Below are 17,401 nucleotides of genomic sequence, written 5' to 3'. Positions count from 1 at the left end.
TTTCTATTTATTTGCTGGGTTTAACATACTGGACTTTTTCACAAGTGACATTTTATGTTTAAAAATTCCCCAATATGTTAAATTCATCGTATCAGTGAGTATGCTCTTACTTTTACACTTTTAATGATTTGTCTCAAAACCAGATTTGGCATGCCTTCTTTAGTGTGCTGTGTATACTATTTACTATATACTGTTTATCTGCTGTGGATGTTTGAGAACATAAACATACAGTAGCACAATAGCACATGTTGTGTCACTCTGTGATATGTTTGTACTGGTTTCATGAGCTGCTGTCTCTTTCTTTAGTGAAGCAGGTGTTCCAGCTGAGGGCTCACATGTACCAGGCTCGCAGTCTGTTTGCCGCTGACAGTAGTGGCCTTTCTGATCCTTTTGCCAGGGTCTTCTTTTCCACACACAGCCAGGTCACAGAGGTGTGTCTTCAAAGAATGTATTAGTTGATGTCTGCTAAACTATGTAAATTATACTGTGCTATTCTATTAATGGTGGCACGGAGGTGCAGTGGGTAGCACTGTCGCCTCACAGCGAGAAAGGCCTGGGTTTGATTCCCGGCCGGGCGACCAGGGTCCCTTCTGTATGGAGTTTGCCTGTTCTCCCCGTGTCTGTGTGGGTTTCCTCTGGGTACTCCGTTTCCTCCAACAGCCCAAAGACATGCAGTCAGACTAATTGGATGCGCTAAATTGCCCCTAGGCGTGAATGTGTGCGTGATCGTGTGTGTGGCTGTATATGTCTGTCTGCCCTGCGATGGACTGGCGACCTGTCCAGGGTGTATCTTGCCTTCTGTCCAGTGACAGCTGGGATAGGCTCCAGCCCCCCCCCCGTGACCCAGAGGGATAAGTGGTTTAGATGGTGTGTGTGTGTGTGTTCTATTAACCAAAGAGTTTTTTGTAATGTGTGAAATGTCTGAGTTAATGTGTGGATGTGTTTGGCTGTTTCAGGTGCTCAGTGAAACTCTGTGTCCTACATGGGACCAGCTGTTGGTGTTTGATAATGTAGAGCTCTACGGTGAAGCGACTGAACTCCGTGATGACCCTCCAATCATTGTCATAGAAATTTATGACCAGGACACTGTGGTAAGATTCAGTATTTATAAGGACTTAATAATTATCCTGTTACTGTAAGACAATAAATGGATCCCTAATGTTGCCACTGCCAGAAATAGTCCTGTATTTTCAACATGTTTTCCATTTGTCAAGTCTGCAATAGACTGATAAGGTGCTCTGGTGTAGCTCTGATAAGACTGTACAGAAATATGTCCCATTGTGCTGACTAGATGTTTGTTCCTGTTTGACTCTCTGGCTCTGCCCCTGTGCTGGATGACATGTTGGCTAAGTAGAGTGTGAAAGCTTGCTGTAGCTGTGCTAAAGGCAGTTAGACTTTACAAGGCATGCAAGAGGTGGACTGAGCTGGGGCTGGAACCCAAAAAGAGAGGTGCAAAAGTCAGAGACCACCCATTATTTATTTCATTTCCAGTCAAAACAGCCTTTAAGTACAAGATATTCATTTTTCAGGAGATATTTCAGAGGGGATTAGATATAAGATAATCCGCTTGGATAATAAAGGAAATTAAGTGAAAAAAATAAAATGATTTTCCAAAACTGGAGTTAATTTAAAAAATATAGGGAAAATGGGACTCCTAACAACCGTGCAAGACCTGGTAAACCACTTTTGCGTCAGATCTGAAAAAATCCACAGGTGTTTCTGTCCATCCTTCCACTTCAACACAACTCAACACTATGAGTCTGAAAGGATGTGTAACTGTCACGAAGCCGTTATTAAGAAAAGAAAATAGACAAAAAAGAAGAGCATTTGCAAATCAAACAAATAAGCTGGACTGTCCATCCCAGAGTCCAGACCTCAATACCACTCAAAGTGTTTGAGATCACTTGGATCATGAGAAGCAGAAAATGCAACCAACTTCTAAGACTGAACTTTGAAGATGTGGAAAAATATCCTTGAAGATTTCTTTGAAAAAACTGACAGCAAAACTCTTCTGTGTAGTGTATGGCTAAATATATGCTGTTTTTTCCTAATCCTGAAAAATGAATAGCTTGTTTTTTACTACAAAAATTCAATAAATGTAGGGTATTCTCTGATTTCTGCAAGTGCTGTATATGCATAATTTCAGAATGCATTAAAAGTGCCTCTTACTAACCAGTCTGCTACAGGGAACCCAGATGTTTCCTTTGGGTCACCACCCCCCTTGCATTTCCTTGTTCTCGGCAATTAGAGATTAGTGATGCTGTTTATTTTTCTTTTGCTTGTAGTTTTAGCTGTAGCTGTCATTTTAGCTGCAGCCATGGTATTGGTGCTGTAGTGAGCGTGGGAGTTGAGAGTTATATTGCAAAATTAAATGAGTAACAAAGCTTATGAGTGTTTGTGTGCCTCGGCCCTGTGCATGAAAGTGCCTCTTGATACGTTTTTGCAAAATTCTGTTATGAAACTGATTTAAATGGGTTTACACTTCAACAGTTTGTCACGTTACACATGTATTACATTAGGTGCATTAAGTCCAGTTAAAGCTGTGTACTTTTTCTTCGTACCTTTAATAAAATCTTGATGTATAAAGAAACATTTCAACATTTACATTCCTTACTGCACCTGGATTTTGATCTCTCTAATCTACAATTTTTTTTTATCCCCAATGATTGTAACACACAAATGTGGTATTGCTTGTGTCATGTGTGCCAATACTGGCCCCTAGTGTTTGTGAATGGTTTCACATCATTGTTTTATATATGTGTATGTGTGTAATGTGCAGGGGAAAGCAGAGTTCATCGGTCGAACTTTTGCGAAGCCGCTGAGCAAGATGGTGGATGAGCATTACGGTCCGCCACGCTTCCCACCGCAGCTGGAATACTACCAGATCTACAGAGGAAACTGCCCTGCAGGAGAGCTGCTGGCTGCCTTTGAGCTCCTGCAGGTATAGCACCTTGCAAGTCATTCACATCTTAAACAGGGACTGAGCGCCTGCTCAGAATGTATGAGTCAGCTTTGTATATTGGATAGATCTTCATTTTTGCACATGGCTTTTGCTATCTTTGATGTAGTCCTTTGAACTGCTGGGCCCAAAGTGCACCTCATAGTGGCAACTTTGTACTTGAACCCTACTGCAGAACTTTGACATACCATTACTGGTAATTGTCATGACAGATGCTATAATGTTTGATGTCCTGACAACTCATGTCACATGCTAATCTTTGCTGTTTATTTTAGTTATCCATCAAACATTACGACATCTGGCATAACAATTACCAGTAATGGCAACACTGTTATATTACAGAACAAAATCTGTCATTGCAAAATACAACATCTGCCTTGACATGTTTATGGCATGGTTGTGTCAATGTTATGTTTCAGAGTTCAGGTAACATGTCACCCTTATAATAACGCATGTCATGTCAGAAACAAAATCAAGGAGTAATAAGATTTCTCTCATACACACACACCACACACACACACACACACACACACACACACACACACACACACAATTTCACACTCAGATTAGTTACCCAAGCTGTTGCTGACTTCTTTTTATAATTACAGCTTTTCCTTCCTTTATTAACTGTCTTTCTTCCTACTTTTCCTTCCACTTTCACATCATTCTTCCATGACCTTCTGTCCCATCTGTGTCCCATTCACTGGCCCCCTGGCAGATCCCTTATGATGATGAGGAGATCAGGAGGGCTCTTATTGCTGTCCATGACTTTGCTGTCCCTCAAATTAAGGTGCTTCTTTCAGGCATCACTTCTCTGCAGTTTGTTCTCCATCCTCTTTACTGTTGCTTTCCTCTGGCCTCTGTCTTGTGCTAAATTCCTTGAGGTTTGAATGGAAGATAATTAGCAAAACAAGCAGATTGTATTAAAGTCCCAGGGAACACAGTGTAACATTTTAAAAATGTTTTTATGATAATAAAATTGAGTGTGATATTAAACCATTAAATGCAGTGCCAAATATATATGCCAAAATATGTTGGTCATTTATTGGTCATTGGAAAGTTATTCCTAAAGAGCACTAACTTAGTGAAAAAGAAAACAATGGTTTAGGTTCCTTGGGACTTTAAAATGTCTTGTCATAATTATAGTACTACGAATACACTGTTGTTTATTCCTTATTGAATATATTAAAGCCATAATATTTAGTTTATTTTGCTGAATGCTCGTCCACCCACAGATTGGTCCAGCCGGACGGACAGAGCTCCCTCCAATTGATGGACCATCTGATGTTGACCGTGGACCCATCCTACCGGTGCCTCTGGGTATACGGCCCGTCCTCAGCAGATACCGCATAGAGGTGATGAAGTCACCACAACAAATGTCATTCACTATATAAGTGACCATATTGTACACTTACACTGTGTGACAACACAACTACAGTGAATTTAAAACTGGTAGTTTTTGCAGCTTAGTTTCCATATATGGTCTCTTCCATGATTTGCAGTTTTCCATCACATGACTCCTTTATGATGATGGCTGCTCTCATTGTTAGTGCAGCATTTGTGTAGATTAACTGTTTTACAAGGACTGTGTGAGGATGACCGACTCTATCACTCTCTAGGTTTTGTTCTGGGGCCTGAGGGATCTGAAGAGAATTAACCTGGCGCAGGTGGACAGACCTCGAGTGGACATTGAGTGTGCAGGCAAAGGAATCCAATCAGCCCTCATTCAGAACTACAAGAAAAATCCAAACTTCAGCACTCTGGTGAAGTGGTTTGAAGTGGTGAGTTCTGTCTGTTATGCCAGTTATTGCCGGCAATAGCAAGAGTATGGTGTCAATGGTCATTTATAATTTCTGTATAATTATAGTTAAATGTAGGAAGCTGTGAAATTCTGTTTGAAGTGCAGACTATAAACCCCTTCAGTCAATACCACATTTGTTTTCACAAGTAGAAGAGGAGATATTTTGTTACGATTTGATTTTGATGGAAATTTACTGTCTTTCATAATATATTGTTCTATGGAAAGGAAAACCAGCCTTTTCATTTTTTTGTATGTTTTTAGAAATTCTTGTCATCAAACCAGATGGAACAAGTCAGAATTGCATACTTAAACCTGTAAATACAGAATGTAAATCTAATGAAATAATCTTCTATAATTATTTGATTACATTTAGCAAAATGAAAGTAGTACCTTTTGACCTCTGTAAAAGTTATGGATATTTTGTGTGAGCACCATGTTAAGACAACATGTTTTGTTGCAGGACCTGCCAGAGAATGAGTTGCTCCATCCTCCTCTGAACATCCGAGTGGTGGACTGCAGAGCGTTTGGCCGCTACACCTTGGTGGGCTCACATGCTGTGACTAGTCTACGTAAATTCATCTACACCCCCCCTGACAAGCGAGCTAACAACTGGGCCCATACAGGTAACTGCCTGATCTCTGACTGATGATGTTGCTTGTGACCTTCCCTTAAATCTCCTCAAGTTTCCCTAGAAAGCTCTCTTACCCTTCAGAACCTTCTTATGCACCATTTCACTCAGATATATCTGGCACAATGTAGCACTGCTTGTAGAGAGCATGCAAGACTGAACTGGCTTTGGAAAAAAAGTTAGATTTTTTTTTCTTCAGGCTAATTTTCTTTCTTCCGTTCCACTTTGTCTTCTTTCTCACCTGTGGGTGCCACTGTCCTGTCCTGCTCTCTGCTGGCTATTGAATGTTCAACCACATGACCCTGCCCACTCCAGCTAGACTGGCCAATGGCTACATGGCTCTCACCAATGGGACGTCCCGTTCCCGTCCCTACTCCCGCCCCATCTCTCACTCCTCAGGTGACATCGTGGTCAATATGGACTCTGAGCCCAACATCAAGAAGATGGAGACTGTTGTCAAACTGGATGCTGTGAGTTTTTGTGGTCATGCTCTAAGATTAGAGAACTGTAAGGATAGTCTACTTCATGAGTACATTTGCATGTGCTAGTCACAGTTGAAGGTGTAGAGGAGAGCAGGGCTCAACCTAACACAGGGTAAAATGTAACATTTATGCAGTTAAACAGGTTCAAGTAGAACATAGTTTTGGGCATCTTCTCGTATTCCCAGAGCAACAACATATGTGCATTTTGATAGCGATCAGAAAACAAAAATCATATGTGTTTTTTTATTACTGTGTTGTTAGTATAAAGCACAGAATTCATATTTACATTTTATTTGCCTTCTTGGTGCCTACACAAACATAGCACCATTTAAAAGCATGTAAGCAACTCACAGTGAAAGCTAGCCAGGCTAAAGTGCAGCCTACACATGGCGGGGTTAGTTTAACACATTGTTACAATTAAGCCTCCCCAAATAAACTAGGAGAGAAATGCATACCTCCCCATGTTAATTCAAAAGAGTTCATTCTTTGGGAGTTTCTGTGCACAAATTGATTTAAAAAATACTATAGTTATTATGTAAATAACATATATTTCAGTTTTATATTTTCTGTGCCACTCTTTGACATAGCCTGTTTCATTAATTGTATGTTTTGATGAATGTATTTGTATGTATTTAGGTTAGAGAGCTCATTTGGTTCAAACAACATGGAAATGTACTGAATGAAGTGTGATTTGCCTCAAACTATCAGACTTGTCAGCAACTGTTACAACTAACTCACAATGAACCATGCCTATGGGGTTAGCCTCCCCAGGATTTCGCTCCAACTGCTTAGCTTCTGTAGTTAGCTCAGACCATCTGCAGAGTTGTCTAAGCAGTTAGAACAGAAAGTTTATGTTTTCATTTGTAGCAGAGACGTGTAGGTTGCTTGTATGATAAAAATATTCTTCTCGCTCAAAAACTTTTAAAATTATTCATCAAAAAAAAAAAGTGTTAGATTGTGCCCCACTCTCCCTATATGTGGTTCTCTGTGTGTTCATTTCATCCTCATTTTGGTGTATAAATGTTTGTTTTGATTTGATGTCTGTTTTATGTGGCTTCTTCTCTGTAGACCTCTGACGCAGTTGTTAAAATTGATGTGGTAAGTTGCACAATGAGTTTAGATTAAAAGCTTTATGTATAGTGGGTGACATCTTTATAACTTCCCACATGAGCATCTTCTACCAAAAGACACATGTATTAAAGTAATCAATTTAATTCAAAAGTATTTAAGAGTAGTACCCAGTACACATTTCACTCCTTTATTGTGTTCTTCTACATAATTACTGAGTGTAAAGCTTTAAGAGAAGCAATGACATCATTTTTGCTCACTTTAATAGAATGAGGATGAAAAAGAGAAGGAGAAAAAGAAGAAGAAGAAAAAGAAGGGAGAGGAGGTGGAAGAAGAAGAGCCAGATGAGAGCATGCTGGACTGGTGGTCCAAGTACTTTGCCTCAATAGAGACAATGATGGAGGTGAGAGACTGTTATGTCAGTATTTCTCAAAACCTATATGCTTTTTCCCTGGATAAAAATGTAGCTTCAAGGAATAGTTTGGCAAAAAATCAAATTTACGTGATTTTCCGCAGGCGATTTACGAAGACATGTTTGGTGCCCAAGATTAGTTTAGAACTGAAATAGCAAGACTAACAGTGTCGACAAACACTGGAAATAAATAGTCACCAAAACAAATTTATATTTGTACAAATATATGCTTGCTTCAAAGTACATGAATAAGTAATGAATATCTAAACTTGTTAAAGCCTTATTATATAGTAACTGCAGAGACTTCATTGCAAACTAATGGAGCTGTTCTTAGGTTATAGAAATGTGTAATAAATGGCTTGTAAAAGAGTTAAAAATATATTTGGTAAAATGGCATGGATGGACCTTGTATACACATTTAAGCTAAAATCCGAAGTTAATTATCATCATCCGCATAACATCTCACTTTTGGGTAAAACATCACCACAGAGACACAGTGTAAGCACAGTAAATAACAATATATAACAAAATTACACAGCTTACCCTTCACCCCCCAGCACTGTACCATCCACCCCATGCCATCCACCTTATAAAAACTCCCAACACGCACAAATCTGTGATTTTCTGGCCTAGTTAGATCATGTTCTTCACATATGAACCTAATGCGACATCACATTATTAAAAGACTAAGTGAAAAGGCAGACTTTTTGGCTCAGGTTCAAAGTGTTAACTCTCTTTACCTGCATGTAGACCCTGCGAGCCCAGGAAGCAGCCTGGGCTGAGGCGGAGGAGCGGGAGGATATGGAGATTGCAGCAGAGAACGCAGGTAAAGACAGAAACACATCTGCTTTGCTTCTGTCCCATCACTCAGACCCAGCGATACAGCCATCCTCGACTCAAAGTCCATGAGAACACAGTCGGCCCTGCTTATCTCATTAGTGAGAAAGGTGGCTTTTAGCGACTCCTTCCCTGTTGATTCATCGATTAATCATCTGTTAAGTCACAAACACTGCCTGTCACACGTTTTGGCCATCTAGTGTTTCAAAACATTTGATACAAATGAGCATCCTTAATTTGTTAGTTTGTAATAACTTAGTATATTAAAGGCTAACTACTTTTTTTTGAAGAAAAGATATCATGTGACAATATCTGCTTGTACCCTTGTTGTGATGTCAGCACTTGTCAGCACTCAAGCCATTCAGGTTTGTCATTATCTGAAAGTGGACACAGATTTTTTACACGATTCAATGTTTTTTTCTGCATAATTAAATGGATGCAGGGTGTTGTACAGCAAACAACCTCGCAAAGAATACTTTTTATGTCAGATTTCTATTTTACAACATTACATATGAAAACTCAGAAGACACATGTAGGTTCACTGGTCATTTTAGATAGTAAATAAAATTGCTATATTTGTGTCGTCATTATTGTGATCCCTGGTTCCTATCACCACTGTAAAAACATCTGAGTCGGTAAGCTTCTGTACAATGAACCATTTCACATCAAAACGCTGAATAACTTTGTTTACATCTCAACCATTAAAATATGCAGAAATTTGAAAAATCGGTGGAGTTACCCTTTAATGCTTATAATCCAGCAATTACTATATATTAGCTGGCAATTAAACTAACATCTAAAGTATATAGTTGCAAGCATTAGGAAGGGAGGGACCTGCCAACAGATCACAGATCAAATGATAAATATCAAATCAGTCTTCAGGGGAAAGGATGGAAACATGCCGGCTGGCTACATGTGTCAGCCCTCACCATACAGTACTGTAGCTATCGTGCAGTAAGAGTGCAGCTGATGGTAAGAAGAAAACTGGGTAAAAATAAAAAAGGAAAAGAAAATCCATCTTAGATGGCCCAAGAAACCAAGATCATGATCCAAGATAGCAACACACACTTAGCCACTCCAAGTCACAACAGACTCAACTTTGAAACAGTACACTAACACTGAGCCAAGGTGCATCATGGTATAAGAAACAATGTGCACACTGTCATATTCCACACGAGTACTGTTATCCATTCTGTATCCAATCCGTCATTTTTGTAGTCATCACATGAAAGTGTACCCCCCATGTTCATGTCTGTATTTCTTGCCATGAAGGTTGAACTCCAGACTTCAGTCACACCTTTTTTGAAGTGCTTGCACTGATACACGTTTGCAGGTTTTATATTTAAAACAAATGGTTTGGTGATAAATCTAATTTACACAATTTTCCGCTTATGCCAGATGTAGTTGATCAACCAAGTCATGTTCGGTATGCAAATTTTTTCTTCTTTAGTTTAAAACTTGAGCTATGTTGCTAACAAACACTAGCAGTCAATAATCACCCAAATCTTTTCCACTAATACATCCCCAAAATGCTTAAAACTGCATCCAGGTTGCTCAGATTTGTTGATGGTTCATGACCCTGTATGACTTGCTATGGGCTAAAAAAATGAACAAAACCATACAGCTGATTTTTATAGTTCATAGTAAGTCATACTGTGACCTAAACCACATACACAGGTTTGTTCCACCCTAATAAATGAATGAATGAATGCTCTTTGAACTGGTTGAAAGAAGTATGGGGTATGTGTTTACAGTAAAGATCTGGTCAGCTGTTGCTGTCTAGTGTTTGTTAGCAGCATTAGCCTCATAAAGAAGTCAAATTTGGACATCAAACATGTCTTGGCTGATTGACTACATCTGGAGTAAGTGGAAAAGTGTATAAATTAGATCACCAAATCAGTCCTTTAACTCTCATGGCTTAGAAATGTCTTTGTGTTAGATGGTCAATGACATGTCCAGTGTTGTGTCCGCCCATCTCTTCCATTCCCACCTACTCCACCCCCACCACAACCCTAACCTCAGAAATCAAAGGTGATGACTCTCATGTGAAAGGGACCAAGCCCAAAGAGAAGACAAAGTCCAAGAACTCCAAGGACAAGAAAAAGAACCATGGCAGTGATGGGACAGAGAAAAAAGTGCCCAAACCCAGAGTGGATGAGCTTATGGTCAGTGTTTCTTCATATTCTCTGGAAGTACGCCCACTTAGCGGGGGGGTAGTTTCTTGCACAAAGCATTAATTCGTTATTTTTATATTTCGTCTGATTATGTTACATATATATATATATATATATATATATATATATATATATATATATGTATATATATATAGCCACATTTCAAATTGAGCTGTTTGGTCTCAGGTATACAATAAGGAGTTGGAGAGTGAGTTTGATCATTTTGAGGACTGGCTTCACACCTTCAACCTATACAGAGGGAAGGCTATAGATGACGATGACCACAACATGGTGGATGATGACAGGATTGTCGGCCGATTCAAAGTATGACGCTTACTAATATCAGCAGTACTCTGGCTTATGATAAGTTTGGCTATTGCCCTACTCTGAATCTTTATCACTGCTACTTTAAAGGCTTCATATCTTTAATTGTTTTCCACCTGAAGTCCACGTAAGACATTTGTGTGGATCTGTGTACCATAAACAGTCAGAGTGCTTTCGTACATAACCATTTTCCAGCCAGTCTGCTTTTGTCACTGTGCCTTTAACCTGAGTATATCGTCGCTGTCCAAAGAAAAACAAGTATCTCCAAAATAGTAATTTCACAGGAGAGGGCAAAAACACTCTTACCTTTAAATGTAAGTTAATGGAAAGAGCTTTTATTCTAAGCAATTTTGGAGCATTTCTATTGGTCCAATCATCGTGAAATTTTCACACAATGTAAATGACAGCTACTAAGCCCACATGATGCAAAAAGGTATAAATTTGCAAAAAATGGAGATACAATTTTGTTTTTCATTGGACAGATCACCTCTGTTCTGATTGGCTGTGCTCTTTATGCTTCATTCAAAAAGCAATCTTTTAACATATTGTCTACATGTAAGATTATTTAATTTGCCAAAATATCATTTTTGCTGTGTGATTTGTGAGCATTGATATTCTTCATATAGTAGCACTTATGTTTCTGTGTGATTATGATTTTATCAAAATAAACAAAATAAGCCTTTAACATTTTAAAATGTTGTAAGCTGCTGAGGAAAATATGATCAGTTAAATAAAAAAATTGAAAGGCAATGTATTTCCAGGCTTTTGACTGGCAGTTTTTTAAAAAATTCAAGTCATAAACACGGGATTAAGTAGACATTCTCATTCTGGTGAAGTGCTTCATTTGTGTTCTGTTACTGACCTCTTTGTGTGACCTTTAACCTAGGGCTCGCTGTGCATGTACAAGCTGCCTCTGTCCGATGAGATCACCAGAGAAGCAGGATTCGATCCTAATATGGGCATGTTTCAGAGCATCCCACACAATGATCCCATCAATGTGCTTGTGAGGGTTTACGTTATCAGGGTAAGTCAGTGCTCATCCTTGATCTCTGAGTCTTTTATGTACTTAGAACCCCAACATTTTTACTTACTGCTTACGCCTCCACTTCACCTTTGTTTCCACCATCACTATTGTTTCTAGTCATAATCAAATACCTATATTTTAAGGAACAATGGACCAATATATAATACTGGATTTAAGTGAACAGTAACAAATCTGCATAGACTTTCAGAGATTACAAAGTAATTTATTTTGAAAAGATAAACATGGAGATCTTTAAAGGATGTCATTAAAAAAGCAAAAATACTACTGTAGTGTGCAAATGTTGGAGACCACCCTTCATTCATTTAGTTAAGTATTAGTTAGGTTCCTGATTCACCATGAAGCATGAGTAATTAATTTTTCAGGAAATATTTCTGAGGCGATTGGTTATTAAATAATCCAATTTTATATGGTTGCATCAGCAAACAGCATTTGGCTTCATCTTTGAGAGAGAGGAAAAAAATCAAGCTCCACTCTTACTTCAAATCTGGAAAGGTGTTTCTGTGCATCCTTTTACTGCGAGAAGACAGCTTAACACTATGGGTCTGAGAGGATGTGTAGCTGTCAAGAAGCCATTTCTGGGAAAAGGAAATAAACAAAAAAGTAGAAAATTTGCAGATCAGCTGCTGGTTTTCTGAGACTGAACTTTGGAGATGTGGAAAAATTCCCTGCAGATTCCTTTGAAAATCAAGTAATGAAAAAAATCAAATCTCCTGAAAAAAAGAATAGAAGCTGTCACAAAGGCAAAGGGTGGACACACCGAATACTGAAAAAAATAATATTATATTCATGAGGCTTCTGTGCAATTTTCTGTTAAATATACACTCGAAAAAAATGGGCCAATAAGCTTTTAATGGTCTTAAAACCAAATCATTAAACAAATAGATCAAAATAACTTAGTATAGTTTATTGTTTTGCTTTAATTTCTTTAGATGTTGCAGACAAACTTGCAGACAACCTTTAACAGAAATAAAGAGTAATTAAAAAAATATTTTGGGCTTGGTCCATTGTTTTGTGCACATGAGTATTTTGCTGTTTGCTGGCACTGAAAAATGTATTGTACTTAATGGCAGTTTGACTGTTTTTCACACTCTGAGTAATCACGACAGCCCTACACAACATAGTAAATGCTGAGCTGGAATTGTTTTGTTTTTTTCAGGCAACAGACCTCCACCCTGCAGACATAAACGGGAAAGCTGACCCCTACATTGTTATTAAGCTGGGAAAGTCAGAGATTAAGGACAAGGAGAACTACATATCTAAGCAGCTGAATCCTGTCTTTGGGAAGTATGTGTGAAAGTGTTTAACACTGCTTTCACATCTGATAACAAAAGAATAGCAGTATCAGTAGTATCAGGTTATCAGTTGTGGTAATAGCAAGGGTAGAAGATTGAGGAAATGGTGGATATAGCAGAGTTGTAGTCTGTGCTTTGTCTTTTTTTTCATGCATAAAAGCTGTTAATCACGCCAAATAGTAGAGATGTAGCAGATAAATGTAAACAAAATGACTGCAATGACACTATGCTAACATAATGAGCCTAAAGAACTGGGAAGTCCTTGATTCTGTTTACAGCAGACTGAGGATGTAGTGTTGGTGAGGCTTGGAAGAAACATTTTTACTGTAAAAAAGTTGTTCTTTGCTATTGGTTGTTTTTATTAGGTTTTTATTTTTCTCTAATTAAACATGGCTTACTCTTTTATAGATCATTTGACATAGAGGCCACATTCCCAATGGAGTCTATGCTGACAGTCTCAGTATATGACTGGGATTTAGTTGGCACTGATGACCTGATCGGAGAGACCAAGATTGATCTGGAGAACCGTTACTACAGCAAACATAGAGCCACCTGCGGCATCGCATCCAACTACTCTCTGTGAGTATTTCCTCTTCTAAACTGTCTGCTATAATTCCACCATGCATCTTTAGCCCATCAACACATTTCTTGCTCTGTAAGCAACAGTTTCAGCAGTTGTGAACAGTGTCTCAATAGTGTTTGACGTTTGTCCTATGCACACAGCCATGGGTACAACGTGTGGCGAGACCCCCAGAAGCCCACTCAGCTCCTTGCAAAGTTGTGTAAGGAGGGTAAGCTGGACGGGCCGCATTATAGCCCAGGTGGAAAAGTCAAAGTTTCAAACCGCATCTTTCTGGGGCCAACAGAAATCGAGGACGAAAATGGTGAGTCATGTAAGGGATTTCTGGCAGTCCTAGTTTATTTGTTTACAACTACATGTCTCAGCATGTTCTCAACAGGACCTTGATACAGCCCTGAAAGCATGAATGTCTAACTGGTGATGTATGTCTGCAGGTCTAAAGAAGCAAACAGAAGAACATTTGGCTCTTACTGTGCTGAAACACTGGGAGGAGATTCCCCGAGTGGGCTGCAAACTTGTCCCAGAACACGTAGAGACCAGACCACTCCTCAATCCAGATAAACCAGGAATAGAGCAGGTGCAGTAATATCACTCTACTGTTTATACAACCCCAAATCAATGAAATGTGAACATTTTGCAACATATTACACAAACGTCTAATAAAGATTAGATTAGGAACAGACCAAATCAGTGTGCTACTGTTTGTTTTCCAAAATTACAGGTATTAGAGACTAGAAAATCAGTCATAATCATAACCTCACTGGGAAGCATACGGATGGCACCTTTCTGAATGCAAGAAATGCCAAATCTTGTGCTTAAAAAGAAGTAGGACACTGATTCGATTAATAAGTAGGTAAACATAACAGCAATTAGAAAGAAGGTAAACAACCGTAATGAGAGACAAAAGATTTCAAACCTGACATATATAATAAACAGAAATCTTTTTTTCATGTTCAAATTTCATCTTTGTGGTGAGGGTTGAACAGCATTAGGTGTTCAAAAACTAGCTTTTCCTCCATGTTGGTGAATAGAGAAATCATTAATCAAAGATTTCATTTTCATTTTCACTTTGCTTCTAGCAGTGGTCACTGGTTTTCATAGATCTATGTCTCATCTGTTATCATGATAGGCCTCTAACTGTAGATAGACAAAGCACTTCTTGTAAGTCCCTCTGGATAAGAGCGTCTGCTAAATGCTGTAAATGTAAATGCAAAACATTAGCACAAAAAAATCAATATGAATACACAATAAAGATTTGACAATTAATATACAATAGTGAGTATGGAATGAATAAAAGAAATGAACCTGTCATTTGACAGAAGTATTTAGATTGACCAATAAAAACTGACTACAGAAAGTACCTTTGCTAGTTACCAATAGGTTAGAGAGAAAGCTAGTCCTGAGCTCAGATACTGCTAGAAACAAAAAGTCGCTGTTGATACCCAGAGAAAAAGGAATAGAGTTAAACACAGCGCAGTGCAATACAATACAATACATTTCAATAAGTGCAGTACAATACATTACAATCAATACTTAATTCAGTGCTCATTTAAGTGCTGAATAAACAGGTGTGTCCTCAGTCTGCGTTTGAAGACAGCGAGAGACTCTGCTGTACGGACAGCCAGTGGGAGTTCGTTCCACCACCTGGGTGCCAGTACAGAGAACAGTCTAGATGCTTGTCTTCCGCGCGCCTTGAAGGATGGCGGGTCAAGCCGAGTTGTACTCGAAGCTCAAAGGGCTCGTGGTACAGTTTGAGATTTCACCTTTGCCATCAAGTAGGTAGGGGCTGGTCCATTTTTGGCTTTGTAGGCAAGCATTAGGGTTTTAAATCTGATGCGTGCAGCTACAGGAAGCCAGTGAAGGGAGTGCAGCAGTGGGGTGACGTGGCTGAACTTGGGGAGATTGAAGATGAGCCGTGCTGCTGCATTCTGGATGAGTTGCAGAGGCTTGATGGCCTGCATGGGAAGACCAGCCAAGAGCGAGTTGCAGTAGTCAAGCCTTGAGATGACAAAGGACTGCACCAGCACCTGGGTGGCCTCTCGAGTGAGAAAGGGTCGGATCCTCCGGATGTTGTACAGGAGAAATCTGCATGACCGAGTTAGGTTCACGATGTGAGTCGAGACCGATAACTGGCCATCCAAAATCACACCAAGACTTCTTGACTTCTTCTTCATGTTGAGGACCTGTAGTTGCAGGAATGAATAGCAGCTCAGTCTTGCTAGGATTGAGCTTCAGGTGGTGAGCTGCCATCCATGAAGAGATGTCAGACAAACATGCTGAGATGCGACTGGAAACCTGTGTGTCAGAGGGTGAGAAAGAAAGCATTAGTTGAGTGTCATCAGCATAACAGTGATAAGAGAAGCCATGAGATGATATTACATCACCAAGAGCTAGTGTAAAGAGAAAAGAGAAGAGGACCCAGCACCAAGCCTTGTGGGACACCAGTGGAGAGCCTGCATGGAGAGGATGTGGACCCTCTCCATGTTACCTGATAAGAGCGATCCTCCAGATAGGACTTGAACCACTTCCACGCATAGCCAGTGATTCCGAGGTTGGTGAGGACGTCCAGAAGGATTGTATGGTTGACCGTGTCAAAAGCTGCTGAGAGGTCAAGAAGAATCAGGACAGATGACAGTTTGGCTGATCTTGCTGACTGGAGCTTCTCAGTCACTGCTATAAGAGCAGTTTCTGTTGAGTGTGCTGGTTTGAAGCCAGACTGGTTGGGGTCCTGGAGCTGGTTCTATGTGAGAAAGAGAGACAGTTGATTATAGACTGTACGTTCAAGAATTTTTGAAAGGAAGGAAAGGAGTGATACCGGTCTGTAGTTGTTAACATCAGAGCTGTCAAGCGTGGGCTCCCTGGGGATGGGAAGTACTCTTGCAGTTTTGAAAGTTGATGGAACTTCACCTGATGAGAAAAGTGATGAAGGGCAGTAGGTCCTTGGAGATTGACTGGAAGAATACAGATGGGATGGGATCCAGTGGGCAGGTGGTTGGGTTACTGGATTTGATCAGTTGAAGGACAGCATCTGTGGAAAGAGAAGAAAAACAGATCAAGGGATTGAGAACGAGAGGAGGAGGTCTAGTGGAAGGAGTGGGATCAGAGGGAAAAGACTGGCAGATTCTATCAAGCTTCTCCTCAAAGAAAGTGACAGAATCCTCAGGAGTGAGAGAAGAGGGTGGAGGGGGAGGGGGAGGGTTGAGGAGAGCGGAGATCTGGTGTTGACCAGAGAAGGATGGCTTCCGCCTTTAAGTCTTGGTTGCTCTCAGGGTTTCTTCCTGTTGCTGCTAGGGACTTTTTCCTTGCCACTGTCTGTTTGGGCTTGAACCCAGATTTGAACGGCTGTTGTAAAAAGTACTGTACAAATACATCTTTAATTGAATATCATAAAGGCCTTTCTATTGATTGGTCAGCTGTGGACGAGATATGGCACTTTTGTGTGGGTTCTCGGCACAAAAGTAAGCATTTTTAAAAACACAAAGGTTAAAGGAGTACTTTCCAGTCATCCTGCACATTCCTCCATAAACAACAATGAAAAGAAGCGCACTTCAGAAAGTTTATAAATTGCCATTGCCAACGCCCCATAAAGTGTGATCGCTCACACAAATTAAAGCCAGTATAAGTTTCTCATTATTTATAAATTTATTATATCATCATTGTGCTACTGTTTGTTCATGCAAAAAAAAAATATTTTTATTTTTCTACATCATTTAAGTACAGCAACTGCCCTTTAAACTGTGAAAATTTCATGATGAATCGACCAATAGAAATGCTCCAAAATTACTTGGAATAAAATCTC

General features: G+C 39.6%; 1 protein-coding gene across 4 annotated transcripts in view; it reads left to right on the top strand.

Moving 5' to 3' along the window:
- The window catches only part of otofa (otoferlin a), a 125,286-nt gene that overhangs the window by 93,672 nt on the left and 14,213 nt on the right, over nt 1-17,401 (top strand). For 2 of the 4 annotated variants that reach the window (XM_036581840.1, XM_036581841.1), the window contains exons 24-41: nt 307-431; nt 957-1,091; nt 2,780-2,941; nt 3,678-3,749; nt 4,195-4,314; nt 4,579-4,740; nt 5,221-5,383; nt 5,704-5,858; nt 6,939-6,968; nt 7,207-7,341; nt 8,101-8,176; nt 10,210-10,352; nt 10,548-10,685; nt 11,572-11,709; nt 12,887-13,014; nt 13,431-13,601; nt 13,746-13,906; nt 14,037-14,179. In XM_036581840.1, the coding sequence (XP_036437733.1) occupies nt 307-431; nt 957-1,091; nt 2,780-2,941; nt 3,678-3,749; nt 4,195-4,314; nt 4,579-4,740; nt 5,221-5,383; nt 5,704-5,858; nt 6,939-6,968; nt 7,207-7,341; nt 8,101-8,176; nt 10,210-10,352; nt 10,548-10,685; nt 11,572-11,709; nt 12,887-13,014; nt 13,431-13,601; nt 13,746-13,906; nt 14,037-14,179 (2,357 nt within the window). The remainder of the gene's footprint in view (nt 1-306; nt 432-956; nt 1,092-2,779; nt 2,942-3,677; nt 3,750-4,194; nt 4,315-4,578; nt 4,741-5,220; nt 5,384-5,703; nt 5,859-6,938; nt 6,969-7,206; nt 7,342-8,100; nt 8,177-10,209; nt 10,353-10,547; nt 10,686-11,571; nt 11,710-12,886; nt 13,015-13,430; nt 13,602-13,745; nt 13,907-14,036; nt 14,180-17,401) is intronic. The other 2 variants (XM_036581842.1, XM_036581844.1) reach the window with 1 other exon arrangement.

This window comes from Colossoma macropomum, unplaced genomic scaffold, assembly GCF_904425465.1.
Source record: "Colossoma macropomum unplaced genomic scaffold, Colossoma_macropomum, whole genome shotgun sequence".
Taxonomy (NCBI): domain Eukaryota; kingdom Metazoa; phylum Chordata; class Actinopteri; order Characiformes; family Serrasalmidae; genus Colossoma; species Colossoma macropomum.
Note: the sequence above shows the minus strand (reverse complement) of the source record. Positions and strands in the feature narration are given on the sequence as shown.